We start from the raw sequence: 27,732 nt of genomic DNA, 5'->3' as shown, positions 1-27,732 counted from the left end.
GTTTCCCTGTGGAAACATCTGTTGGCTAAGCCACTGCCACAGAGTTGAGGAGTTTGATCCATGGCAGCTTCTCACTCATAGTGCCAGTTTTAGTATAGAGTCTTGCTAAGCTGCTGTTAGAAGCGGCTCCAAGCCAGGTGTGGTGGTCCCCAGCTGCTGGGAGGTTGAGCTCAGAGGATCATTTGAGCTTAAGAGTTTGAGAGCAGCCTGGGCAATGTACTGGAACCCTATCTCAAATCACAGTAGTTTTAAGATCAGAAAATTGATTTTGATTATTTGTCTCACATAATATGGTTCTGATGTGAGCATTTTCAGCCTCAGCCAAGTGGGGAGTGGGTTTTGATCGACAGTTAGCAGACTTCCCAAAGGTCCTCTTCTCCCCAACCTTCTCTTTTCCTGTCAGTCAGAGGCACCACTATTTAACACTTGCTCAAGCCAAATACATAGAAGTCAACCTTGATCCTAACCCCAGATACAGCCCCATCTAGTCCATCAGAAATTCCTCTTAGCTCTGACTCTAAATCTGAAATCTAACCATTTCCCTATATCTCTATGGCCTCCACCCTCGTCCAGGTCTTCGGGTGTCTGAGGTCATGTGATGATCACCTAAGTGGGCTTCCCGATCTCCTCTCCACATGCCAGCCAGAGTGAATTTTAAAAAACACAATTTGGGTTGGGCATAGTGGCTCATGTCTGTAATCCCAGCAGCTCTGGAGGCTGAGGTAGGATTGCAAGTTCCACACCAGCCTCAGCAACTTAGTGAAACATGTCACAGACAGGTCTCAAAAAAGGTCTGGGGATTGTGGCTCAGAGGTAAAGTACCCCTGGGCTCAATCCCCAATACAAACAAATACTGTTATATGCAAATGTAATTTGGAGGATGTAGCTCTTCCTCTCAAACCCTCCAGTGCCTTAGTAATGCTCTTCTAATGAAATTCTATTCCGTACATGGCCTCAAGGCCTTGCGTGACTGTCCCTGCTTCTCATCTCCTTTGCCCACTCTGCTGTAGCCAACAGGCTTCCCCACTGTTCATCGACTGAGCTGAGTTTCTTCTTCTTGAGCACCTTAGTGCTAGAGGTACCTCTGCCCAAACAGTCTCCCCCACTTTGTCACTCGATGGTCCTTCCTTGACCTCCACGAGGCAAACCACTTCAGTGTAGTAAGAGCAGGGGCTCAGAAGCCAACAGTTCTGGTACTTACTAGCTGTGGGGCCCCGGTGGCCGGCTGCTTGGCTTCTCTGTGCCTTGGTTTTTCCACCTGCAAAAGATAATAATGTTCTTGTTACCCAAGGGTTTTTGAGAATAAAACAGCAACATTTACGTTAATTGAGCTAATACACGAAAGCACTCAGAGACCAGCTCATATTAAGCACTTAGTGGTGTTATTATTGTTCTTCAAGTGTCAGCTAAATGTCACCCTCTCAGAAGCCTCTCCCACTGGGCATACTTCTGTCTGCATCTCTGCCACACACAGCATATGCTCTTGTTTATATGTTCATGAACCCTCCCTCCCAGAGTGTACCTTTCATGAGGGCAGGGCTTTATCTTCTTACTCACCTCTGTTTCTCCCTGAGCCAGTCACACCTGCTCCTCAGTAAGCCTGTGTTGAATGAATATGGAAGGAAAGGGGGCCAGATTCCAAGCAGTCCTTCAAGGCTGGTCCCATAAAACTTCTTCTAGGGAGCCTCAGGGCAGGGGGCCAGTGCTGCCCTGAGGACCTGGTGGCACTGGTGGGCTGTGGCTGGTGGTGTCAGCTCTCAGCAAGGGGCTAATGTGGACCCTGGAGTCCACCCCACCCGTTTCCCTCAGTTACTAGTGGACTAGTTACTCATCCCCTCTGGGCCTCCCTTTTCTCCTATGGAAAATGAGAGAATAGCAATTACCTCACAGGGCTTTGATGAGGATGAAATAGGATAATTTATGTAAAACGGGGCTCAGGGCTGGCTTGGAGTAAAGCTGTCCAGATGGTAGCTATTATTATTGTTGTTGTTAGTGTGATACCCAGTGCCTTTCTTCAGTGCTTGAATGGGGTGCCCAAGGAACTTGGGGGTGGTGGTGAGGAGACAGGGAAGTCAAGGGAAGTAAAGAGCTGGAATGGAGTAATGGTGTGCGTGTGCGTGTGTGTGTGTACACACACGTATGAGTGAGTGCTTGCTCCAGGAAAGGGGGTGGTGAGATTTCTGAGAGCGCGCTCCTTTCTCGGAGCTCAGCTCTGGGGTGCTGGTCGCCCTGGCTCTGCCAGGAGAGCTCAGAGCCGCTTTGCTCCTGTGCTCAGGACGCAGAACCCACGGCAGAAAAACCAGAGCCTTGAGTGTGAGCATCTGGCATTAGGGGGCGGAGGAAGGCACCTGCACCCCCACAGCCACTCGGGCTGGTACAGATTTGGGGGATCCCAGAACCAGCAGTGCCAGCTCCGGGATGCGGATCCGAGCACTGCTGCCCAAGGCGCAGCTCAGCGCGGCCGCGTGCTCCCCAGATTCTCCCGGAACCCCGCGGGCGGGGCCTGCCTTCCGGAGCCGGGTTGGCAGGGGGCGGGCGGGCGGCGCCGGGTAAGGGGCCGTTACTTTCCCAGAGTGGCGGGGCGACGTCAGGCGGAAGGGCGCGGGGCGCGCACGCTTTAAATGGCATTCGCTGTCATCCGAGCTCGCAGTCGTGTGGGCAGGAGCGGGCTATATAAGCCGGTAGCCGGGCCGCTTCGGGGCAGACAGCGACAGCAGCGGCGGCGAACGCCTCGGAGCGCAGCGGAGCAGCGCCCCCGGAGCCCCGCGCCCTCCGACGGGCCCGCCCGCCCGCCCTTCCGAGGAGCGTCTGCCCGGGCCCGCAAGGGCCGCCACCACCCCACAGCAGATTTGGATCCCCCGCCCGGCGAGCCCCAGGCTGCTGCCTCCCGGGGGGCCCCGGCGCAGCGGCCGCCCCCTGAGAGCCCCAGCGCCCTGCCGCCCGGCCCCGCGGACGCCGGCGGCGCCATGGCGGCCGCCAAGCCCAGCGAGCTCATGGGCATCTGCTCCAGCTATCAGGCGGTGATGCCGCACTTCGTGTGCCTGGCCGACGAGTTCCCGCAGCCCGTGCGGCCAGCCAAGCTGTCCAAGGGCAAGGGCCGGCTGCGGCGGCCGCGCCAGTCCCGCTTCAAGACGCAGCCGGTGACCTTCGACGAGATCCAGGAGGTGGAGGAGGAGGGGGTGTCCCCCATGGAGGAGGAGAAGGCTAAGAAGTCGTTCCTGCAGAGCCTGGAGTGTCTGCGCCGCAGCACGCAGAGCCTGTCGCTGCAGAGGGAGCAGCTCAGCAGCTGCAAACTGAGGAACAGCCTGGACTCCAGCGACTCCGACTCGGCCCTGTGAGGGGCGCCGCCCGGAGGGGGCACAAGCGCGCTTCCGCGGCCTGCCCGGGGGCCCGCGGGTGCACACCAAGAGGACCCGCGCCCCGCGCCGGGGGTACCCCCTCAGGACCGGGGATCACCACCCCTCGCGCGCTTGGACTCCCGCCCCGCTGCGAACTGGTGGGTGCGCCCTCCGCTGCGCTTGCCCTGGCTCCAGCGCACTCGGGGACGCCAGGGAGGGGGGCTGCTTTCTTTGCCCTTGTAAATGTTTATTTTTTAACTCTTCCCAGTACGAACTGTGAGTGTGTGCGGGAGGCGGCCCGCGCTGACTCGCCCGGGTCTCGCCAGGGTAGCCGCTCCACTCCCGTGTCTGATGGTTTGCAACTCCGATTTTGCACACCGCTCCACCGTGCCCCCCAGAGCACACCTGTTCACACTCACGCCAACACTCTCTCGCTGAACACTTTTATAATTGTTAGGCGGGCTGATGGGACTTTGGTGCGCAGCGCGGCTGCTGCTGCGGCCCGAGGATTGATATTTATTTTTGCATTGCAACTGCTGGAGGCGTTTATTTAACGATCTTTTTACCCGGATATGTCTGTGAGGCTCCTGAATGGAGACAAATAAAGTCAATATATTTGCACAGTGCATTTCTCTAGGCTGTTGACTTCTTGAACCTTTGAGGCCCAGGCTCCCAAGACAGTGGGAGGTAAGGGAGGAGGTGCAGAGATCGGCGAGGCCCAAGTTGGAGGTTACTCCACCTGCCTGTCACCTAACGAGGTCGATTCCCCCTCCCCCTGTCCCAGGTGCGCGGCATTAACTTGCCTCCCTAGGTGGGACCACGTTCAGCCCAGGGTGCTCTGCCTCCCAGGACTGTTCCTCCTCGCTGGCATCGGGGTGAAATGAAGCCGCTGGCGAGCCGAAGGCGGCCCTTTGAGGATGGAGAACGTCCTCCCAGATGCATTTGGCTTCTCAGGGAGGCCAGGGTCCCGTCCTCTCCCGTCACCTAGCACAGAACATCCCTCTTAGCCTAGCCTTTTCCTGGCAGTGGCTTGAGGGAGCTACGAATCCTGGGGCAAGCAATGGGAAACTCAGAAGGGGATGCTTGGACGGTGGGGCCCCGAGAAAGAGCGAGAGTGTGGGTGCACACACACTGTGGGATGTGGGTGAGGGCCTCCGCTGTCCCATCCCGGCGCTGACTCAATGCGCTGTGGGGCAGTTCCTGATCTCAGGCTCCCTCTTCCAGCCCTTCTCCTTGGTCCCCTTCAGGGTTCCGCAGAGCGGGTGGGGCTTGTCTTTGGTCTAAGCATTTACAGTGTCTGGGTATCACTGGGCACACCCATCCCCATCGCAGGGCCTTTGTTTACAGACTAGCAAACAAGGGAGGGAAGGCCACGTGGAGAGGAGTGCTCAAGGCCAGTGCAGGCGCCTGGTCCAGTTCTCCTTCCTTCCTAGGCTCTTTCTAGCCTAGAGCACCTGCCCCACACCCCTGTCTACATTCTAAATCCTCTGGGGTACCAGTGTAGCTGTTTCACCTGACAGTAGGTGGCAACCAGGGTGACAAATGATATTTGGGTGAGGAGGGTGGGATTACTCTATGCCTGCCCCAACCTGGCTGGGCTTGGGGCAAGGAGAGGGAGGCTTCTACTCCAGCTCCAGGTAGCCCCTTCTCTGTGCTTGGGTGCCCTCTGGTGGTGGGGGCTGGTGTGTGTGAGTGTGTGTGTCTGTCTCTGGGGTGAGGGTGCCTCTCTCTTGGCACTCCACCTCTTGAAACCCTGGGCTCTGTGGACAAAGAGGAGAGGAAATGAAACAAACAAAAACAGGCCTGAGAGGATGTCCTCCCCCTCCCCCAGCGCAGAGATGGGAGGGTGGGCTGTGGCCTGTTGGCTGGGGGTCTTTGGCCCCTGTCCCAGCTGCTGAGAACACACTGGCCATTGCAATGGCCCCACTGTGCTGGGGGATATGACAGGAGGCCTTTGGTTCCAGAGCCTCACTCTTGTGGGGCCACTGTGGGTTGACTGCAGGCTCTGCAGCTGCCACAGTGGAGCTGGTTTGAGCTCCAGGGGTGGGAGGGGGGGACTGAAGCTCTGACCTCTCCCCAGCCCCCTTCTCTTCTCCCAGCAGAGACACTAAGGGCGGAGGGAAGGAACCCCCTTCCTGCCCCATCTTTGGCAGGAGCTCCTGCTTCTACTTCAAGAGCCAGATGCTGCAAGAGTCTGGAAGACACCCCCACCCCAGCTCCTTGGGTCACCCTGGCTGGCATTGAGTGTCATTGCAGGGATCTATCCCCTCCTTCTTGGCAGCTGGCTGGACCCAGCCCTGGCAGCTGACTGGCTGCTTTTGAAATGTTTGGTAAAAACCAATAATGGGAGAGCAAGGAAACTCAGGGCCCATCTTGCCTACTTCCTAGTTTTCTTTTGTCTTTTCGTGAGTGTGGCACTGGGGATTGAACTCAGGGGTGCTCTCTACCACTGAGCTACATACCCAGCCCTTTTTAGTTTTCGGTTTGAAACCGGGTAATGCTAAGTTGTCAGGCTGGCCTTGAAGTTGTGATCTTCTTGTCTCAGCTTCCAGAGTCACCCAGCCCTAGTTTATTTTAAAGTGATTCTAGTTTTTATTACCCAAGAAATATTTGTTTATTATAATGCAAAACAAGTCACTCATATACTACCCAGAGGTGAATGGGTGAATATTTGGGGTTCATGCCTATGTATGCGTTTTTGTTTTCTTTGACTAAACAGGTTTATGCTCTCCGTGCTGTTTTTCAACCTGCTTCTTAAATTAATTGGATTTATGTTTATATCAGTATGTATGAAGCTATGTAATGGTTTTTGTAAAATTCTGTTGAATAGATCTTCCACATTGAGTTATACTAACTCCCCATTCTTAAGTGTGAAAGTGGCATCCAGTTTGTCCCAGTTTGACCCAAACTGGAAGTTCTGAGGGGTAATGTAGAAAGAAGTCTAAGGCAGTGACCCAGAGAGGGACTGGGTGAGGGACAGAGGGGCTGGAATGCCAGTGTTGGAGGGAGCAGGCCCTGAGCATGCTGGGGGCCACGGCTCCTGGGCTCCAGCAGGAGAGCTCTGCTCTGCACAGGAAGAGGGAGGCCTGGGGACAGGAGGTGCCGGCAGTTGCTCCCTCTACTCCCCTGTGCACACATGCATTCCACAGAGAGTGGAATTCCGGCTGAGTGGCCAAGGTGGAAGAGGAGGTCAGAATCAGGGAGATGGTGGTGAAGAAGCAAGAAAGCCAGGGAGTCAGAGAGGTGGAGAAGAATGAGGTCACTTGGGAGAAAGGTCCTGGGAAGTGATGGGAGGTGAGACACATGGAGGTGGAGCCTGAGCACATCAGAGAGAAAGAGGGAAGAAGGGCCACCTGGGGAAGGAGAGGGTGGGAGACAGGGAGGGTGTGAAGGGCCCAGGAGATGGAAAGCAGTTCCCCGGGAGTGCGGCAGGGGAAGGAAGAGGAGCCAGGCGTGTGAAGGAGGGCAGCCGGGCCTGTGTGGGTGGACGCCTGCCCAGCATCGGGATTTACAGGCCTGTCCAGGGAGCCCCCGGCTTCCTGCGTCCCCGCCTGGCCTCGGCCCATGATCTAGCCTGGGTGATGAGTTTCCAAACAGACTGGAGCCCAGACGGGGCAGAGAAACAAGTGACCGTCTCTGTCCTGGCTGGCAGCCTCTCCTAAATATTTTTCTTTGGCCCTGGGGAAGATATTTATCAGGGTGTTTCTTGGACTGATTTAAAAGCGAACTTAGCCTTGCAGGCCACTGCGTGCCAAGTCTGGGCTCGTGTGGTGTGGGGTTGAGATGGAAGGGCTGTCTGCAATCCAGGGAACTAGGGTCAGTTGTGGGCTTGGGAGTCCTTCCTCTGGAAGTTCACTGGGTGTAGCCCTTGACCCTTTAGGCTCAGGAAGAATGGAGGGGCGGGAGTAAAGGCCATCATTTAGTGGTTACTTCATGTGGGAACTGTACTTTTATCCAGAAAATGTTTTCCTCTGCATTTCACAGTAAGAAAGGATCAGAGAGTTTGAGTTTTTTGACCAGTGCCGCACAGCTTCTCAGTGGTGAGCTGGATTGCAAACCAGCACTATTTTTTCTTAATTCCAAAGTCTGTCTTTTTCTAGAGTATGAATTCACATTTCTTCCTCCATGCTTCTGTGGCAGCCATGAGAAACAGGCGTTGCAGATCTCCTGCCACAGGAAATATAACTGCCTGAGAGCCACTCTGGCTTGGAATCCATCACCTCTTTTGGCTAAGGCACATCTGCCATGGGCTGTAGCTGTATGTGCTGGGATTCTGAGGCAGAGCCGTTCCTGGGAGACAGGAGGATTTCCTGGTGCTCTGCTGTGACTTCCATAGCCTGCAGTGCTGTCTAAGGACTCCTTTCCCCACTCTCCTCATTCAGGTTCACTCTGGTGTTGCTCCCTGCAGGCCATTCCGGCTCCCCCGGCTCCCTCCCTGCTTCTCGGAGAGTCTGGGCTAGGAAGCTCTTCCATCCCCCAGTAGGTCTCTCCTGCTTCCGAGCCTTTCCCTTGGCCCCCACTTTGCATGGGGAAGGACAGTGGGCATCATTTTAGGGAGAGTTGCAGGGACATGGCAGAGTTTACCGGATTAACACGCTTCATGATGCCTGCTGGCCCTGCATTTCTTGATAAGCACGTTGTGATCATGTGTGTACAGATGAGGGGAGGTGCGGGAGGATCCCACATAGACAGTCGTTCTCTCTATCTAGGTCATGCCCAAGGCCATGTTGACTTACCATTGATCCATCCAACTCCCAGACCCTTGGTGTAGACTGCCAGTTGTTCAGCAATACTTCCTTCATGGCATGCATCTGGTATATATGTCCCAGACTTTCTTGTGTGGCCTTAGGGTTGTGGCTGTACCTTGTCCCCCACTCCCATCACACTCTCCTTCCCCTTCCCATAAATGGGAACTTGCATATAGCAGCAACCCAGTGGAGATCAAGCTGATGGCCTTGGAGATGACTGAGAAATAAGATGGAAGAACCCTAGGCCCCTGAGTGACCCTGTGGAACAGAACAGTCTGCCCATCTGGAATGATTACCATGAACTTCTACACACGACGGCACACAACTCTGTCTTCTTTGAGCCACTGTATCATTGCTGAATGTCTGACAGCAGTTTTCCCAAACTGCGAACACATAAAAGTTAGAACTGGCAGTGGAGCTCCAACCTCACAAAACCCCTCAGACACGAGGCAGGAATTTAGTGGTTTTGCTGCAAGCAAGGTAAATATATTGCAGGCTGGAAAGTTGGAGATCCTTATTATCCCTCAGCAAAGCATTTGGTGAGACCATTTTTATGATGATTTGGAAGAATTCTCATATATGTCAACTGAGGCAATATCCTTAGAAGTCATGTTTGGAAAGAACCAGAATATTAGTATACACTGGCCGCTGTGTGTGTCTTTTAATAGATGATTACCAGATAGACAGCACAGGGAGGGCCTGGGAGCACTCGCCTCTTAGTCCACACAAAGGTGAAGGCTCTCCCCTCTGTAGCCCACACAGCAGAAGTTCAGGCTGTGACTGCTTAGAGCTTTCTCAAAGGCCACCCAAGAAGCCCAGCAAAAGATTCAGGCCAGGGGCAAGGTTAGATGAAGGCCATTGCCTTCTCACTCAGACATCCTGCTTTAGAGTCACTCCAAGGTAGCCAGAACTGAAATTGAGGGCTGAGCCAGAGCAGGAAGCAAAGTCATAAATCAGACTTGAGAACTCTGCCGAGAAAACATCTTTGGGAGTGGTTATTGGCACCTGGAACTGTCTGGAAGCACAAAGTCCAGAAGCCTTTTAAGAATCGAGGGAATCTCATTACCAAGGAAGCTAGGAATAGGAAATGGTGATTATGATTTTTTTTACCCCCCCAAAGAAACTCTTGAGGAGGCCAAACCATTTAATACCCTCTTTGCTGCAGAAGTGGCCACAGAGGATGATGAGAAAAAGGAGAATTTCCCAGAATAAGGTTGGCCAGATTAGCCAACCGAGGAACAGTCTCCTCTCCTAGAAAACGATGTCTGCAGGACTTTCTGTTACTAGGCACCAGTGACTTCTGCATTTTTCCATTCTTCCTTTTTCCAAAAGAAAGTTTTTATTGTGGGTTCTTATCCCTGTCCACTGTCGTTATTAGGTATGTGGGGGGCAGGGGCAGTGGGGGTGACAGATGACTTGTCTTGCAGTTGAGATATCACTGGACCCTGAGGAACCACATGTGGCTCTGGAGAGGACCTCCTCTCCCCGAGATATGCCTGTAAATTGGTCTGTGTAACAAGATGGAATTTGGGATTGACTTCCTTGGAAAGAGGGTGACTGTGTTCTGTTGTGGGAGAAAGAAGCCTCTGGATATCCAGATGGACCAATCACAGTGGAGACAGGCCAGTGGGATACTGAAATCTAGTGTCTGCATCTTCGTTGGCATGGGCTGGACTGAACTTCTCAGCCTCCTTTGCAGTGTGTCCGGTCATGGCCTAAGGTCTCCCCCGTGGAATGGGCGAGAGGCAGTGCATGCTGTGCCAGACCTGGCCTCAAGAACACAGCGTGTCGCTCTCATGCTCTTATTCCTCCCAAAAGACAGAACAGGGGCATATCTGAGGCTTGCTTTTGACCCAGAATGAGGACAGTGCCTTGGGGGGCCCATGACATGAGCCCCCTGTGGATGTGGAATGCAGACTCTGATGGACCACTGGCTGACACAGAAATACATTTCTGTCTTTCTTCCAAACCAGTGCATTCCTGCTGGGCTCTTGATTGCAGCTCTCGGTATTAGCCAAACGAATGCAGAGTGCTTTCCCTTGATCTGTTGGAGCAGGAGGAGATTTTCCACCAGTCTGACTCAGAGCAGATCTTTCCCATGACAGGAAAATGTCCTGTTCTCTTGGCTGGGGTGGGGACTTCAGATGTGCTCCTGTGGTGGAGGTGAGGGAGAGATGGAAGTGACATTCGTAAGAGTGCTAGGCTGGGACGGGGACGTGCCAGACCCTAGACCTGCCCTGCCACTCCCTTGATGTGTGTCCTAACCCTAAAGGCCCTCCAACTTTAAGTCCTGAAATTAACTTACAGCCTTAGACTTCTACTCCTGGGGACATGCAGGTAGGCAAGGTGCGTAGAGACCATGTTCGGCCCCTTCATGTGCAGAAGGGAATATGGAGGCACAAAGTCAAGGCAGAACCTTCCTGAGACAGTGGTGCCTCCACCCTCTTCCTCCTCTTCCCAGCCTCGGCTGAGCAGTTATGTGCTGAACAATTCATGCCAAACCCCAAATAACAACCTGAGTGCCATCCCACAGCCCATGTGCCACCGCTCCAGACCTCTGTTCTTGCCCCCACCAGGAGCTCTTCTGGACCACCTGGCTGGCCTTTAGGAATCTTCCTTCTGATCTTCCTGGAAGGATCCTGACAGAGCTGCCCCCTTCACCCAGTGTCTAGGACATTTAAGCTATTCTAAGAATGGCTAGGGCTGAAGATGTGGCTCAAGCCGTAGTGCGCTCCTCTGGCATGCATGCGGCCCCAGGTTCGATCCTCAGCACCACATACAAACAACGATGTTGTGTCCGCCAAAAACTAAAAAATAAATATTAAAAAAAATAAGAATGGCTAGACCTCTGCTATCCGTAGCCCCATGCCCCATATACCCCATTTTCCCCATATTATTGGCTGTTATGTGTACTCTGAGTTTTAGCTGACCTTTGGTTTTCAGAGGATGCAAAACATACTGAAAGTGACTGCACTCACTGAACCTCCCTTGGACCATTTTTTATTGATATAGATATTTATGGCTATGAATTTTCCTCTAAGTACTTCTTTATACTTGATTTTCTTTCTTTCCTTCTTTTCTTTTTTTTTTTTTTTTGGTTTTCACTGTTTTGGTACTAGGAATTGAAACCAGGGGTGCGCTACCATTGAACTGCATCCCCAGACTTCATTTTGTATTTTGAAACAGGGTCTCACTAAGTTACCCAACCCTGGCCTTGAACTCAAAATTCTCCTGTCTCAGCCTCCCAAGTCTCTGAGATTAAAGGTGTGTGCCACTGTGCCTGGATTATTTTCACTGTTTTATAGGATTATTATAATTTTAGTTTCTATTTTTTCTTTGACCCAAAAGTTGTTTAAATGCTAGTTGTAATATTTTCTAATTGGAAGAATATATTTATTTTCTGATTTAATTACTAATTTCCTTCACTTTAATTTTCTAAAGCCAAATCACGTTTTCTATAATATTTATCTTTTTGGAAAGTTGTTGAGGTTATTCTTTGTGACCTTATGAGAATTCCATGGTCAAATAAAAATATGGTACATTTACTATTTTCATATGTCAGATCTGCCTAATAAATCATATGATCAATATCTTCTACATCTATCATATGAGCTAATAGGTGTTCACCATAATCTGTCCTCCCACGCCTCCTGGGGACAGAGCTCACCCTTCTTCTAAATAGGTAGGCCCCTGAGACTGGGTTCTGTCCAATGGAGTATGAGTAGACTTAGATCCTATGACTGTAAATTTGCCATGTCCACATTTCCTACCTTCATTTTTCCAACTGCAAATCATATTTGGCAGTGGCTTAGCTTCTAACTTGCTATTGAGAACATAATCCTGGAGATGGTAGGCTGAAATTCAGAAGGAACTGCCGTCCTGAAATGGAGAAATTACAGGTAAAATTCCGTCCTGTAGTAGCCTGGAAAGCAGATTCTGTGCCTATGGGTCTGTAATTCAAGAAGTTGGGGAGAGCTAGAGGTTAGTGCTCCTTGTTACATTTAGCAAGATATGCTAAAGAGATGACTTCTGCAAGCCCTAGTCAACTGTCTCTAAAGGGAGGGGCTTCTCAAGGTTGAAAGTCATCTGCTCTGAAACCCAAATAGCAGGCCTTTCAGACAGTTGTGTCTCAGAGCCTTTTCCCAGCACTCCCCATTAATCAAAACACACAAGGGCTCCAGCCTCCAGGCAAGGTTCAGTCTGGGGTGGTGTTTCTTGCTTAAGCCTATTATTTCAGCAGTCTCAAAATAGCCGGCTCTAATGTGACGGAAAGAGGCGTGGCTAGAGCAAGGAAGCAAGAAATGAGGCAAGCATGGAGTTAGATGAGAAAATAGCATAAAATGTGGTCACTGGCTCATGAAATAACTGGAAGCAAAGAGACTTGAACCCTAATAAATCTTCCTGGGAATCGTTTTTTTCCAGAGAAATTATAAAAACCCATAATGATTAAGGCCCCCAAACAGCCCTCAAGGAAGACACATTTTCTGTCACCCACTTCCCATGAGGATAATAGACAAGGGAGAATCTCCCAGAGGACAAACCAAGCAGCCAGAACATCTCCCCTCTCCGGGCAGCAGTCCTCAATTCCCACCCAAGGGCTGCTGTGTACTGCCCCCACTCCTCTCTTCTGAATGGGGCTATTTATTGTTTTTCTTTGCCTGTTCCACTATTGTTTATTTGGCAGGTGGGTGGGAGGTGGGACAAATGGATGGTCTTTTTTTTTTGGTATTGAACCCAGGGGTGCTTTTTTTTTTTTTTAATTTGCAGAAGTTGTCATCTTTTAAAAAATATTTATATATGACTGCAGAATGCACTGTAATTCTTATTACACATATAGAGCACGATTTTTCATATCTCTGGTTGCATACAAAATATATTCACACCAATTTACGTCTTTATACTTTGGGTAATAATGACCATCACATTCCACCATCATTTCTAACCCCATGCCCCCTCCCTTCCCCTCCCACTCTTCTGCCTTATCTAGAGTTCATCTGTTCCTCCCATGCTCCCTCTCCCCACCCCACTATGAATCAGCCAGGGGTGCCTTTTTAAAAAAATGATCCTAACAGCTCCACAGTCTCTCCTACCTTCCGCCACCCACGAACTGGATGTGGTGATCCCTTGGCTTCTAAGAAGATGATAATGCAGCCTCAGGGATTAATGGGACCACAACTTGGAAGGACCTTAGGTCCCTGAACTACTGAATGGAACAAAGCCATCTGCCATTCTGGGTTGTTACTGAGGAGAAAAATAAAGTTGTTTCCCTGTGGTGTAAGGTCCCTTGTGTGCTGCAGAGCTGTATTACCCTAACTGCACACTGTCTTTGCTTTTCTGTCCATGTGATCAACCATAAGAGAGATGAATTCAAGTCTCCTTCCACTTATGTGCTCTTGATCTTGCATTGTTGTAATTAATTAATTGTAATGCCTGGTGAATGGAACAACTAGGTTATATGTTGCACAGATATTTATAACAGTTATATCTGCATTTGATTAGAAGACCATTGTGATACATTATATGGCTCCTTGTCATTTTGCTTAATGCATTTTAAGCTAAATTGCATCATTTTTTGCTAATTAAATCATAATATCGTAATTATTTTTATTTGCCTGGTATGCCTTTGCTTATCCTTTAGTTTTCAACTTTTGCATTTGTATTAGGGATGCCTCTTGCAGACAGTACTGAACTGGATTTTTTAGGGTTTAATCTGAAATTTTCTTTTGAAAAAGAAAAGTTAATTATATACCTATAACAATTAGAGAGATTAAATTAGTAATAAACCCCCCTTTCCCCCCCAAAATAAATAAAGTAAAGGGCCAGATTGCTTCACTGGTGAATTCTACTGAACTTATAAAGAAGAATTAAGATCAATATTTTACAAAGTCATTTAAAATGAAGAATAATAGGAAACACTTCCTAACTTATTTTATGGGGACATCATTACCCTGACACCAAAGCTAAATACATCATAAGAAAACTACATGTTAATATCCCTTATGAATCCAGATGCCAAAATGCTCAATAAAATACTAGCAAATCAAATTCCATGGCATACCAAAAGGATTATACACCATGACCAGTTGGATTTATTCTAGGAATACAAGAGCATTTCAAGAAAAAAAAAATCAATGTATTATACTACCTTAGTAAAACCAAATGAAGAACTACATGATGATCTCAATTGATGCAGAAAAGGCATTTGACAAAATCCATCACCTTTTTATGAGAAAAACATTCAGAAGACTAGGAATGAAAGGAAACTTTCCTAACGTGATAAAGGACATTTATGAAAGAGCCACAGTTATGATTGAACTCAGTGTTGAATGAGGAAAGGCTTCCCCCCAAGATCAGGAAGAAGACAAATCTATTTTTTTTGCCACTGCTGTTCAACATTATATACTATACTGGAAGTTATAGTCAGAAGCATTAAGCAAGAAAAAGCAATAAAGACATCCAAATTGGGAAGGAAAAAGTAAAGCTACTGCTATTTACAGAAGACATGATCCTGTATGAGGAAAACCCTAAATAACTAGAACTAATAAGCAAAGTCAAGGTATAAGATCAACAAACAAAAATCATTTGCATTTCTGTACGTGACCAACGAACAATTTGAAAAGGAAATTAATAAAATAATTCAATTTATAATAGCATTAAAAGGAGGAAAATTCTTAGGAACATAGTTAACCAACAAGGCAAACACACTGAAAACTGTAAAACATTGCTGAACGTTTACAAATTAAAGGAGACCTAAGTAAATGAAAAGATACCCCATGTTTATGGAATAGAAGATAATATTGTTAAAATGTAATATTTATCAAACTGATCTGTGGACTAAATACAATCCTATTATAGTTCCAATGGCCTTTTTTTTCTTCAGAAATGGAAAAACTGTCTCTATAATTCATATGGAATTCCAGGGGGCCCTAAATAGAGAAGAACATTATGAAGAATAAGAACAAAGTTAGAAGACACACTTCTCCATTTCAGAATTTACAAAAAAAAAAATTGTAATGCAAAAAAACCACACAAGGTACATGTATAAAGACATGAATTGGTGTGAACATACTTTATATACAAAGATATAAAAAATTGTGCTCTATATGTATAATAAGAATTGTAATGCATTCTGCTGTCATGTATTAAAAAAAACTACAGAAATCAAAGCAATGTGGTATTATGATAAACATATAGGTCATGAAATAGAATTGAGAGTTCAGAAATAAACCCATACATCTATGGGCAATTGTTTTTTGACCAAGGTATCAGGACCATTCAATGGGTAAAGAAGAGTATTTTCAATAAATGATGCTGGAACAACTAGATATCCACAGGCAAAAGACTGAAGTTGGGACCTTGTCCTATGCCATATAAAAAATTAATTCAAAATGGATCAAAAATCTAAACATAAGAGCTAAAACCATAAAACTCTTAGAAGAAAACATAAAGGTAAGTCTCCATGGTGTTGGATTTGGCAGTAGTTTCTCAGGTGTAACATCAGATGCACAAGCAACTAAAGAAAAAAATAGATACGTTTGACCTCATCCAAATCAAAAGCTTTCATTCATTAAATAACTTCATCAAGAAAATGAATACACAATCCCCAGGATAGAAGAGAATATTGGCAGATCATATATCTGATAAGAGAATATATAAGAAACTCTTACAACTCAACAACAAAAGACAACTCGACTTTTTAAATGAGTAAAAGACATAAATAGACATTTATCCAGAGAAGATATACAAATGGCTAAAAAATTCTGTATTGGGCCACTATGTGGCATGAAATATCATGGGAGCTGGCCTGATTTTATTCCTTTTATTCCTTGATACACACACACACACACACACACACATTTTTTTTGGGGGGGGGCTTGGCTGCTCAAAGAAATTTTCTTTATTTTTTTCAGTCTGGTAATTTTATTAAGAGAGTCTTGGAACTATTCCAGGTCAGCTTTCCCTGGCACCCATAGCAATGTTTAGGTAGATTTACATCTTTGATCTCAAGAAAAATTTTCCTTTAATTCTATTTTGAGTGTTTACTGCATTTCATTTAAAAATTTTTCTTCTTAGAAATTCCAATTATGTATCTGTTGGCTCTCTTTTGTCCCCACCCCCCATCTTCCATTTTGTCACTAATTTAAAAACCTCCTTCCTTCCCGTCTGCTGTGTTCGCTGTTGCACCTCTGTCTTCATTCCCGGGGCTGGGCTGCTCTCCTGGACTTCTGTCTGTTCTTCCACCTCCTCCCTCAGTCCTTCCGGCTCTCAGTCATTGCTGTCCCTGTCTTGCTCTGCCTTCACTCTGTCATTGTGCTTCTGCTTGGTGGTCCCCTCTCACACAGGCAGTCGTCCTGCTAAGATGGGTTCAGTGGTGGGACACTGTTTGGTCAGATTTTTCTTCCTGGCCAATGTTCTCTGTCTGGTAGGTTTTTCTGACCTTCTCACCCTTTACCTTTCATAGCTTTGTCTTTCTTCTGGGCTAATTCACTTTTAAAAATTATATGCCTGAGACCAACTGGATTTTCATGTCCAGCTGTTGTAGAAGGCTCTTTCTGGGTGTGTGATTTTGCTAGCTCCGTCCCAGATCTGCTCTCCCTGGGCTGTTGGGCCACTTTCTGTGCACATTATGCCTTGCCCCACGTCCCACTGCCAGGAGCTTTCCCGGCCCTCTGCTGTGCTCCTCAGCTCTGTAGCATGGGTTGTATCCAGGGATCCAAGTTTATTATTTTAGAGCAAAAGTCCTAAACCTGGAGCAGTTTTGCCCCTTAGGGAATATTTTGCAATGTCTGAGACACTTGCTGCCACAATTCAGGTGGGGCTGATGCTGTGACATCTAGAGGGTAGACCCCAGTGGCTCTTCTGAGTCTTCTACAAATGCATTACTGACCCCACAATAAGCAGTCATGGAGGCCCTCAGCTGCAGGGACTTTTGCTGGAGTCTTTTAAAATCGGCCTTCAGCCAGCAAATCTTCCTTACCTGTCGCTCCCCTGGCCCCAGGTAATTTCTGTGGGGTAGTAATTTCACCTTGGTGGCTTTTCCGTGAAGCCTCTGCTCCTGCCAGTCTCCATGTGTTTTTGAATCTGTGGTTTCTATAATGGAGTCTGCATCATTTTTCTGTTTACCCTTTTGCTTTTTGAGCTTCCTGGAAAAGAAGAGTGGATTTGCTGCCTCCCGCTTCCCCATTCCTACCCAAATCTCTGGAGGCCCACTTTAATCTAAAACTTCAGCTTCAGATGTTTCCGTTTAACCAGGGAATGTGAATTCAGGCCTCAAAACCACTGACGGCCCATTTGGGATTACGAATTCTCAGGGAAAATGCTTTTTCCTCAACCCAGCACTGATTTCTTTGTAGGTTTTGGAGGTGATGGAGCGTGGAAGTGGGTCTTGTTCTAAGGATGTCACTAACCTGGCAGTGGAGACCACTAGTTTTGGGCCAGGTGGGGACTCCTGTTAGACCCCACCTCGAGTGGGCTCTGGGAGTGGACTCCTGTCCACATTTCTGTCAGCTGGGGAGAAGGTAAGGTTCACAGGATGCAGCAAACCCCTCAGGGCGAAAGGCCACCCCGCCCTGGCCACTGCTCAGTATTTCTGCTTTTACTTAGTTGTTGGCTTCTGGGTGTTCTGAACTTTCTTGCCAGATCACCAATTGTTGTTATTATTCTTTTAAAAACTCTTATTTAGTCAGTTTCTTAGGTTGCTGTAGCACAAGGGTCAGCGGGTGGGTCTCTTCCTCTGTACTGCCACAAACAGACTCTCTGTCCTCACTTCTCTAGGCCTCCGTTTCCTGGCCTCCAGAATGGGAATCATGGCAGAGGCCAGCCCAAGCATTTCTGTGAGGATGAGGTACACACGTCCGTCACTGGAACAGAGCTTGGCAGATGGCAGGTTAGTGGACCAACTGAAATCCTCACCTCCTGCCCACACCCCACTTCCCTGGCGCCAGCCCCCAGGGACATCCCTGGCCTTATGTCCCCTGGCTGTTTCCTCCCTCACTGGAAAAGGGCCAGAAATAAGGTTTCTTCGAGTCAGCACTGTCCCTGTGCCTGAAGCAACTCTGTCTGTAGAGAGGCCCAGTCCCTGGTGGGTTTGCGGAGTCCCCAAGGGAATCTCAATTTCTCTGCCCCTTCCCTCCATCCCTCCTTCCCTCACAGCCACACTGTCCCCTACCCCAAACAGACCTAAGGGGATGGTTGGAGTTTTATTGAATTGGGGGGGGATAGCTTTTAATTTTAATTTTTTTAGTTGTAGATGGACACAATACCTTTATTTTATTTATTCATTTTATGTGGTGCTGAGGATCAAACCCAGTGCCTCACACATGTGAGGCAAGCACTCTGCCACTGAGCTACAGCCCCAGCCCTTAATTTTGATTTTTAAATGATTTCAGATTTAGGGAGGAAAAAGGGGAAAAAATACACAGGAACTTTTGTGTGATTTACCAGGTTCCTCAATGGTTCACATTTGACCTTGTGTGCTTTATCACTTCTATCCATCAATTTATCTCTACCCCAGCGGCTCAGGAGGCTGAGGCAGGAGGATCATAAGTTTAAAACCAGCCTCAGCAAAAGTGAGACCCTAAGCAATTCAGTAAGACCCTGTCTCTAAATAAAATACAAAGTAGGGCTGGGGATGGGGCTCAGTGGTCGAATTTCTCTGAGTTCAATCCTGGGTCCCCCACCCAACAACAACAAAAAAATCTTTCAATACATACACAACATGCACACATTCATTATCATCACCCCCATCACTGTCACCATCCTTATCAACATCACCATCATCGTCGTCATCATTTTCTGGACCATTTGGGAGATAGTTGCACGTGTGAAGCTCCTATACCCCTTTAACAATAGTGTCCATTCCTAAAAACAAGGATTTTCTTTCTTTTTTTTTTGTATTTTCAGTGTGATGATCAAACTTAGGAAGTAACATGAACTTAATACTATGAGGCAATCTAGAGTCAGTCACAGTTTTTCTGTTGTTCCAATCATGTTCTAATCGTGTTCCACTGTAGCAAAAATAATAAACCTTCTTTCCTGGCCCAGGATCCCATGTTCACTTGGCTGCCAGTGCTCTGGTCTCGAGGGGCCCTTGGCCTGCTTTGTCTTCACATCTTAACATCCTGAAGGTTACCAACCAGTTATGTTGAAGAGTGTCTCTGGCTTCGAGCTTGTCTGATGTGTCTTCAGGGTTAGATTTGGGTTGTCACATCCCATTCATGATCATGCTTCCACTCTGTGGCTCTAGCAACCATCAGCAATTCTTGCTTGAACTATCACTATGATTTTGATTTTTAAATGATTTCAGATTTAGGGGGGAAAAAGGGGCAAAAATACACAGGAACGTTTGTGTGATTTTGTCAGTTGTTGATTTTTTAAAAACTCCATGTCGCTTTCTCAACATTTACTTGTTGGCATCCTAACATAGTGAATAATTTTCCTCTCTCCACCCTGTTTATTTATTTATATGCTAGTTTGTTTACATCAGTGTGGAATCATGGATTCTTGTTTTATTTAACACCTTATAATTGTATGATTTTTATTTATCTCAATGCCCCAGATTTGGTCAGTGTGAGTCCAGTAGCTTTTTTTATTTTTATTTTTTGTATTGGGAATTGAACCCAGAGGTGCTTTACCTAAGCTACATCCCCAGTCCTTTTTTATTTTTTATTTTGAGACAGAATCTGATCTGGCTAAGTTGCTTGAGGGCCTTGTTAGTTTCTGAGGCTGGCCTCAAACTTACCATTCTCCTACCTCAGCCTCCTGAGTTTCTGGGATTACAGGCAGGTGTCACTATACCTGGGTCCTCAGTAGCATTTTAACTGTTCAGGGCCTGTGTTTGGTTTGCTTTCTGCAAATCCTAGCTACTAATACATACTAATACTTTATAAATGAATGAATGAATGCTTTTCTATAAAGTGGCAGTAATGATAGTGGCCGTCACAGGATTTTTGCAGGAAGTAAATGAGCTTCTGTGTGTAAAGTTCTTGGAACACCAGTAATATTAGAAGCTAATATTTCTCCCCTACTCACTCTGTACCAGGTACTGTTCAAAAATTTTACACATGATTCATTGCACTGATGGAATGAGATCAGTAATATTATTTCCATATTTCACCCAAGAGGAAACTGAGGCTGAGAGCGAGGAAGTGTCTGTCCAAGGTCACACAGGTGACAAAGAGTGGATCCAGGATCTGGTGTGCTTGCCCACAGCCGTGATCACCGTGCCCCGTTGCGCATCTATGTGTAAGAGTGAGACAGACAACTGATGTGCACAGACAGGAAGGGTTAGAACACTGGGGATGGAAAGTCACCCACAGGGGCCAGCAGGAGGCCTGACACATGGAAGACAGAGCACAGGTGCAGAGGTCCAGCCCCCTGGACAGTCCTCCTGCCTGGCCCCCTGATGGCCTCTCTCGCTGATCTGCGCTGTCCTCTGTTCTGGACCCCCGTGCTGCCTTCTGCCTTCCTGCTGCCCTGTCCCTTCTCAACCCTGCAGAGCTCCACCCTGCTGGCAGCTGGGGTCAGGCCCTGCCCCGTGCTCCTGGGGCTTATTTCCTGCTGCGACCACTCACCCTCTTCTTAGCACTTACCACTGTTGCAGTTTCAGTTGTTTATCTGATTGGTCAGTTCGTATCCGTCTGCTCTGATCAGCTCTGGGTTTGGGGGAAGCAGATGTCGTGGCTGCCTCTGCGGCCCCTGGCGTTCCTGCCTCGAGAGGCACATGGCAAATACTTACTGAATGTGTCATGGGCCCCTTACCTTCTCCCGGTTCCTCCACTGAGTTCCCAAGAGCCCTGTAGAGAGGTCCCGGGCTACAAAGAATAAGGACATGGTGCAGGTGCAGAGAAGGAAAGGGCCTGACCCCAAAATTGCACCCAGGCAAGGAGCAGAGCTGGAACCAGACCAGGGCCCAGCCCTCCTCCCTGCACCTGGCCCCTCTGCCCTTCTCTCAGCATTTGGCTTTACAGCCCTATGGGGGTAGCCCTGGGCTTCTGGAAACACACATAGGCAGACTCTGGGTGGTGAATATTTCATAGGAAAATGGAGTTGTTTATATTCCTGATACTTGACTTTGAGATTTATGTGATTAAGTTGTTGCTGGTGATTCATCTGACACCAGGAGTGGCCTTACAACTCATCTCAAAGGGACAGTGATACTGGCTGCCCAGCCCTGTGGGTAACCAGAGGACACCTTTCTGGAAGACACTCTCACACCTCCCAGGAGAGTCAGGATCCACCTGTAATGGTAGGTGTCAGGGCTGAACCCAGTGGATTAGGGGACATACCCCAGGGAACAGGTGGATTGCCATCCTTGCCCTACATGGGGAAGGATGGCAATCAGGTTTATCAACAGGGCCAGGTGAGGGTGATATCACCTAAAAGCAAAAGGTCACTTATAGCCCAAGCAGCGACCAGGGCCAGGTGGGGGAAACCCAGGAGCATTTCCTCTGAATCAGAATCACTGAGAAAGCTGGTCAGGTGCAGATTCTTAGACTCTACCCCAACAAATGCCAACTATCAACTTCTATGAGGAATTTTCATCTCTTGTAAGCACTCATCCAGCCAAAGTGACAATAATGTTCATTGGGCCTTGAGATCCAGTGTCTTAGAGAAAAGACTGCATGACATGACCCAGAATGAGTCATGTCCAGGGCCATGTATAGAAGAGACATGGGTTTTGTGAGAAAATCCAATACTGTTTATCTCAGGCAGTGAAGTAATTGTTGTGTAATAAGTTTTGATCACAAAAATGATTCTGATTGGTAGTTTTAACATGTAAAGTTCATTTGTGGATAGGTATACACAGCATGTATTTTTAAACAAAGGTGCCCTGCTCTTTGCTTGGATTTGATATGGAGACTGGAAAAGAAACCTCCGTATGTGTAATAATAGTTTGCAAGTTATAATGCTTAACCAATGCCACCCCATGTTCTCAGTCACCTAAGATATTGCTTTAGCCTTCCCTCAACCCCATGGTGGGCTAGAGGGGCACAACTTGGTTGCCGTCCATACAAAAGGGGCTTCCAGACCAGGAAAGAGAAACATCTAATGAAGTGGAAAGCAGGAGCCGCAGAGGTGGTCTCAGTGGTGTCGGGCCAGCTGTCTTTGCTTTCTCACTTAGAGAATGAGGTCTGTGGGCAGAGCTGCTAGAGGATAATTCACTTCCCATGTTTCTGTTGAATTAGTGACACAGAACTCTGTATTTCTTCATTATTAAATGCATCCTCCTACCCCAGAATCTTATTTCCCTCCAGTGGCTCCATAGGATCCTTATAAGGGGGGGAATTTGAGGGAGCCACAGTTCCAAGATATTGAGTTGATATTCAATAGAATGAAAGTCCCACAAAAGCAGAGGTTTGGGCTCTTTTGTTCACTGAGGTGTCCTCAGCACTGAGAACAGTGCCTGGCAAATTGGAGGTCTTCAGTGAATACCTGTGGAATGACTGTCATGAGATTCCACAAGGCAAAAATGGGTGGAGGCCTCCGTCTCCCCTTTGTGTTGAGTGAGAATCGCATCATGGCTGACGTCTGGTGGCCAGCTGTGTGAGTGCACTGTGGCTGCTGTCAGTCCAAGTGTTGGCAGGGTTGATTCCTTTTGGAGATTCTGAGGAAAATGCATCCCATGCCTCTTTTCTGGCTTCTGGAAGCTTTCAGAAATCCTTGGCATTCCTTGGACTGTAGACACATCACTGGTAGCTCTTCCTCATCTCTCCATGGTCTTCTATCTATACCATCTCAGAGGACATTTGTCTTTGGATTTAAGAGGTAATCTAGCACAATCTTTAGATGTTTAACTTAATTACATCTGTAAAGACCCCCCCTTCCAAATAAGTGCACATTCACAGGTTGCAGATGAACTCACTTTTTTTTTTTTTTTTTTGGTACCATTCAACCCCAACATCAGCCTCCAAGGATCCTTGCCTCCCACTATTCAAACTCTTTTGTATTCTGCTCTCCCAGGGCACAAAGTTGCTCTGTGTGACCAGCAGAATACAGCCAGCTGCCATGTCATGAGCAGCCTCATGGAGAGGACCATGTGGTAGAAACTGAAGCCCATGGCTAAAGGCCATACTAGGGAAGCTGGGAGCAGAGCCTGAGGTCCAGCCAAGCCGCTAGCTGGCTGCAGTCCTCGCCAACATTTCGGTTGAACTTTGAATGAGGCTCTGAGCCAGGACCTCCCAACTAAGCAGCTCCCAAATCCCAGCACACAAAAACTGAGAGAGAACACATGTTTGATAGCATAAACTACTAGGTTTTTTATGCAGCAATAGAATGTAAAACCCAGCTTTTGGTACCAGGAGCAGGACACTATCATAAAAAATATCCAAAAATGTTTGAATAGGCTGATCGCAGTGGTGCTTGCCTGTAATCCCAGCAGCTCTGGAGGCTGAGGCAGGAGGATTGTGGAGTTCAAAGCCAGTCTCAGCAACTCAGCGAGACCTGTCTCGAAATAAGATATAAAAAAGGGTTGGGGATGTAGCTCAGTGGTTAAGCGCCTCTGGGTTCAATCCCAGGTACAAAAAGAAAAAAAAAAGTATGAATGCCTTTAGAAGTAGGCAGTGGACAGAAACTGGAAGAACTTTGAGGGCAGTGTTAGTGAAATCTGAGTGTCCTAAAGAAGCCATTGGGAGAAGCATCATATCTTTCATGGAGGCTTCCAGTAATGGCTATAAAGAAACACAGGGATCTTATGGAAACCAGAGGAGAGGAGAGTCACATTGTGTAGTGGCAGGGAATTTAGCCATGCTGTTCAACAAAAAAAGCGAAGCCTTGATAGGTTTGAAAATTCTAAACCTCTTAAAAATTCAAAATGTTGATAATAAAACATACCTCTGACAAAGATCAAATCCAAGGTACTATCAGTGACAGGAAAAAAAGGTCTAAAAATGAGGCCTAGGATGTAACTGTCAGATCTTTTGTTAAAACTTCAGAAAAATCGAAAAAGAGGAGGCCTGCGAATGCTCTGCACACAGACGGAAGACCCTGCTATTTTAAGGCTGTGCTGGGTGCGGTGGCACAGGCCTGTTATCCCAGCTGGTAGGAAGCCTGAGGCAGGAGGATTGCAAGTTCAAGGCCAGCCTGGGAAATTTGGTGAGACCCTGTTTCAAAATAGAAAAAATTAAATGGCTGGGGTTGTAGCTCAGTGGTAAAGCACCCTGGTTCAATCCCCAGTGATGAAAAACAAAATATTTAATAAATGAAATATTAAGGTTGTGTCTCAGGCTCACTCTACCAAAGGATAGGGCTTCTAAGAAGCTCAGGGTTGTTGATAGAAAAAAAAAGATAGAAAAGGATTTATCTCAATTAGACTTGTGTATGTGGTTTTTGTGTGATGGAAAAAAACCCAATAGGATTCACAGAGCTCCAAGAGATCTTTAAGAAATTTTGTTTTTGTTTTTGTACTGGGACTGAACCCAGGGGCACTTAACCAATGAGCCACATCCTCAGCCCTTTTTCAATATTTTATTTAGAGACAGGGTCTTGCTCATTAAGTTGCTGAGGCTGGCTTTGAACTCAAAATCCTCCTGCCTTAGCCTCCCAAGCCACTGGGACTCTAGGCATGTGCCATCACGCACAGCTTCTTTAAGAAATTTTATCAGCAGAAACATCACAGCTAGAACTGAAAGAGACAGAGAAGGTACAAAAGGAAGAGAATGATTGGGGCCTACAGATTTTTTAAAAATATATATTTTTAGTTGTTGATGGACCTTTTATTTATTTCTTTATTTCTATGTGGTGCTGAGAATCAAACCTAGAGCCTCACACATGCTAAGCAAGCACTTTGCCTCTGAGACCCAGCCCCAGCCCTGGGGTGCTCAGATTTTGACAAAGGGAAAGCAGGCTAAGAGAACCACTGCTCTGCAACTGTGCTGCCTCTGGCAGGAAGGAGGGGCGACTCAGAGAGGGGCTAGGCTTAGATTGGCGGCCTGCAGAAGTACTTCTCGTTTCCTTGGTGGGGCTAGGATTGAACCCAGGGGCGCACTATTGCTATGCTACACCCTCAGCCCTTTTTCTTTTGTTTGGAGACAGGGTCTCACCAAGTTGCCCAGGCTGGACTTGAACTTGAGATCCTCCTGCCTCAGCCTTCTGAGTTACAGGGATTATAGGCATGTGCCACCATGCCTGGAGAGAATGACTTCCTGACATGAATAAGGCTGAGTCTTTATATATATATTGGTTGTTGATAGACTGTTATTTTATTTATTTATATGTGGTAATGAGAATCAAACCCAGTGCCTCACACATGCCAGGCAAGTGCGCTACTGCTGAGCCCAGCTCCAGCCCAAGACTGAGTCTTAATCAAGGAACCTACAACATTTGCACAATCTACACTTTATCACTTCTATGCAGTATCTCCTTTGTGTCTCCCACTTTGTCCAAACAGGAGTGTATACAGTTGTTATTTCACTATTGTATGTTGTGTGTGTAGGGAGCAAAATAACTTGTTTCTTGAGTTTATAAGTCTGCAGATTGTTAAGAAATGTATTCAAGCAGCTGTACTTGAGGACCCTAGGGTCCTCCTCAATTTCTAGGTCTGATTTGGATGATGAAATTCTGGACTTCAAGCTGATGTTGTAATAGGGCACGACTTTGGAGGTCCTAGGATCGGGGTGGGTGTATCTCACATGTAGCCAGTTTCAGGATGTGTCCTGATCTTCACATCTTTGTATTGTCCTCTCTACCGTGCACCAGTGTTGATCTATGTGATCAACACGATATGGCACAAAGTGATGAGAGATCACTTCTAAGATTAGTTTACAGAAGACACTTCAAACTTAGCATCTCTCTTCCCTCGCCTCAGTATTCTTCTCTGGCACTTAACATTCTGGATGTGTTCCAAGTTTCAGAATGGTTAACTAAGATAAGCTGATAGAGTACACACACACACACACACACACACACACACACGATAACCTAAATATAGTTCTTTTGCAAATATCTAAGAATGTTGGATAAAATAAAGCAAAAATTCCATAGCATGCCACCCCCAGAGAAAAATGGGGGAGGAAAATGAGATTCTCTGCTTTTGAAACAAAGAAAGAAAGAAATGAAACCAGAAAAATAAGTACACATATGTAAACTCAAAGATGGGTCAGAGGAAAATCATCCAGAATCTAGCAAGGAAATTCAAAAAGTAAAGTATATACGCAATGATATGAGATTTAAAGAGTAGAGTTAGAAAATCTAATCTATGTTTTATCCCAAAAGGAGAGGAAAGGGAGAGAGAGTAGGAGGTAATATTCAAAGAGATAATGGCTGAGAATTTTCCAGAATTGAAGGAAAATACCAATCTACAAATCCCAAAAGCCCAAATAACCCCCAGTAAAATAAATAGAAAGAAATCTCTACTTAGACATTTCATGGAAAAACTGCAGGGAATCATTATAATGGAGAAAAACCTATTAAAATCAACCAAAAAGAAGACAGATTACTTTCAAAGGAGCAGCAGTTAGACTGAGGGTTGATCCCTCAGCAGTAACAGACAGGGCCAGAAAATAGAGAGCCTTTTTTTTTTTTTTTTTTTTTGGTGCGGAGAATCAAAACCAGGACCTTGTGCAGGCTAGGCAGGCACTTAACCCCTGAGCTATACCCCCAGGCCGTAGAAAATATCTAATCACTTATTCAATGCGATGAAAGAAAGTAAATGTCAACCTAGAATTATATCCCCTGTGAAAATATTATTCAGGAACATTGAAGCAATATTCTTCCAGCAAAATAAAAAAGACAAAAAGACAGAAAAACTAAATTGTTCACTACAGTATTGTGTGTGATGGAAAAGACTGAAAGCAGCCCAGATTCCATCAATGGGGGACTGGTCCAAGGAACCATGGGACATCCGCATAATGAAGGGCTGTGTAACCTTGACGGGGAGGGGGAGGAGTTCTACGTGACACTTCGGAGTGACTTCTAAGGCTTATGAAGTGCAAGAAGCATGTGCAGTATGTTGCCCTTTGTCTGAAATTGTGAGGGCACACACATACATCTATCTCACACACACACACACACACACACACACACACACACACACACACACCTATTTATATTCTAAAAAGGATAGGCCTGGGGTTGTGCTCAGTGGTAGAGCATTTGCCTAGCATGTGTGAGGCACTGGGTTTGATTCTCAGCACTGCATATAAATAAATGAATAAAATAAAGATCCATCAACATCTTAAAAGAAATATTTAAAAAAAGATAAAGCAAATCTAGCAGCATGGTTGGAGAGTATAGTGATATAGATAGAAACTAGACATTTTAAGTAAACTTGTTTTATAAATTTGACTTTGGAACCATGTAAATCACTTGCAGAATTACAAAACAATTAAATTTCATGAGGAATCCCAATACTACATGTAGAATAAAATGAATGAGTCCAAGTGTGTATCCAGTGAGTGCCATATCAATATAGAGATGAATTATTCCAAATATTTAAAACATGGCAATTTTTCTGCATGTCCTTAGAAGAATATGCATGAGGAAATAAGAACTTCAGCATCAAATACAATGCCACCACCTTGGGCTGTTTCTTGTCACCACATTGTTGGTGCTGGTTTGGGGGTTATTGTTCTTGGAGTGTTGTATGTACAGGGTCGGATCAGGGCCAGAGCTAAGGTAAGGCAAGTGAGATCCTTGGGACTCAGAAGTTA

At 46.7% G+C, this 27,732-nt stretch overlaps 1 protein-coding gene across 1 annotated transcript; it reads left to right on the top strand.

Annotated features, from left to right (window-relative positions):
• Positions 1-2,700: 2,700 nt before the first annotated feature.
• On the top strand, positions 2,701-3,954 carry C4H11orf96 (chromosome 4 C11orf96 homolog). Its single transcript, XM_026404763.2, has one exon. The coding sequence runs from the start codon at positions 2,967-2,969 to the stop codon at positions 3,336-3,338; it is 372 nt and encodes a 123-aa protein (XP_026260548.2). The 5' UTR covers positions 2,701-2,966; the 3' UTR covers positions 3,339-3,954.
• Positions 3,955-27,732: the final 23,778 nt, after the last annotated feature.

Source organism: Urocitellus parryii, chromosome 4, assembly GCF_045843805.1.
Source record: "Urocitellus parryii isolate mUroPar1 chromosome 4, mUroPar1.hap1, whole genome shotgun sequence".
Taxonomy (NCBI): domain Eukaryota; kingdom Metazoa; phylum Chordata; class Mammalia; order Rodentia; family Sciuridae; genus Urocitellus; species Urocitellus parryii.
This window is presented reverse-complemented; position numbering and strand designations above follow the sequence as displayed.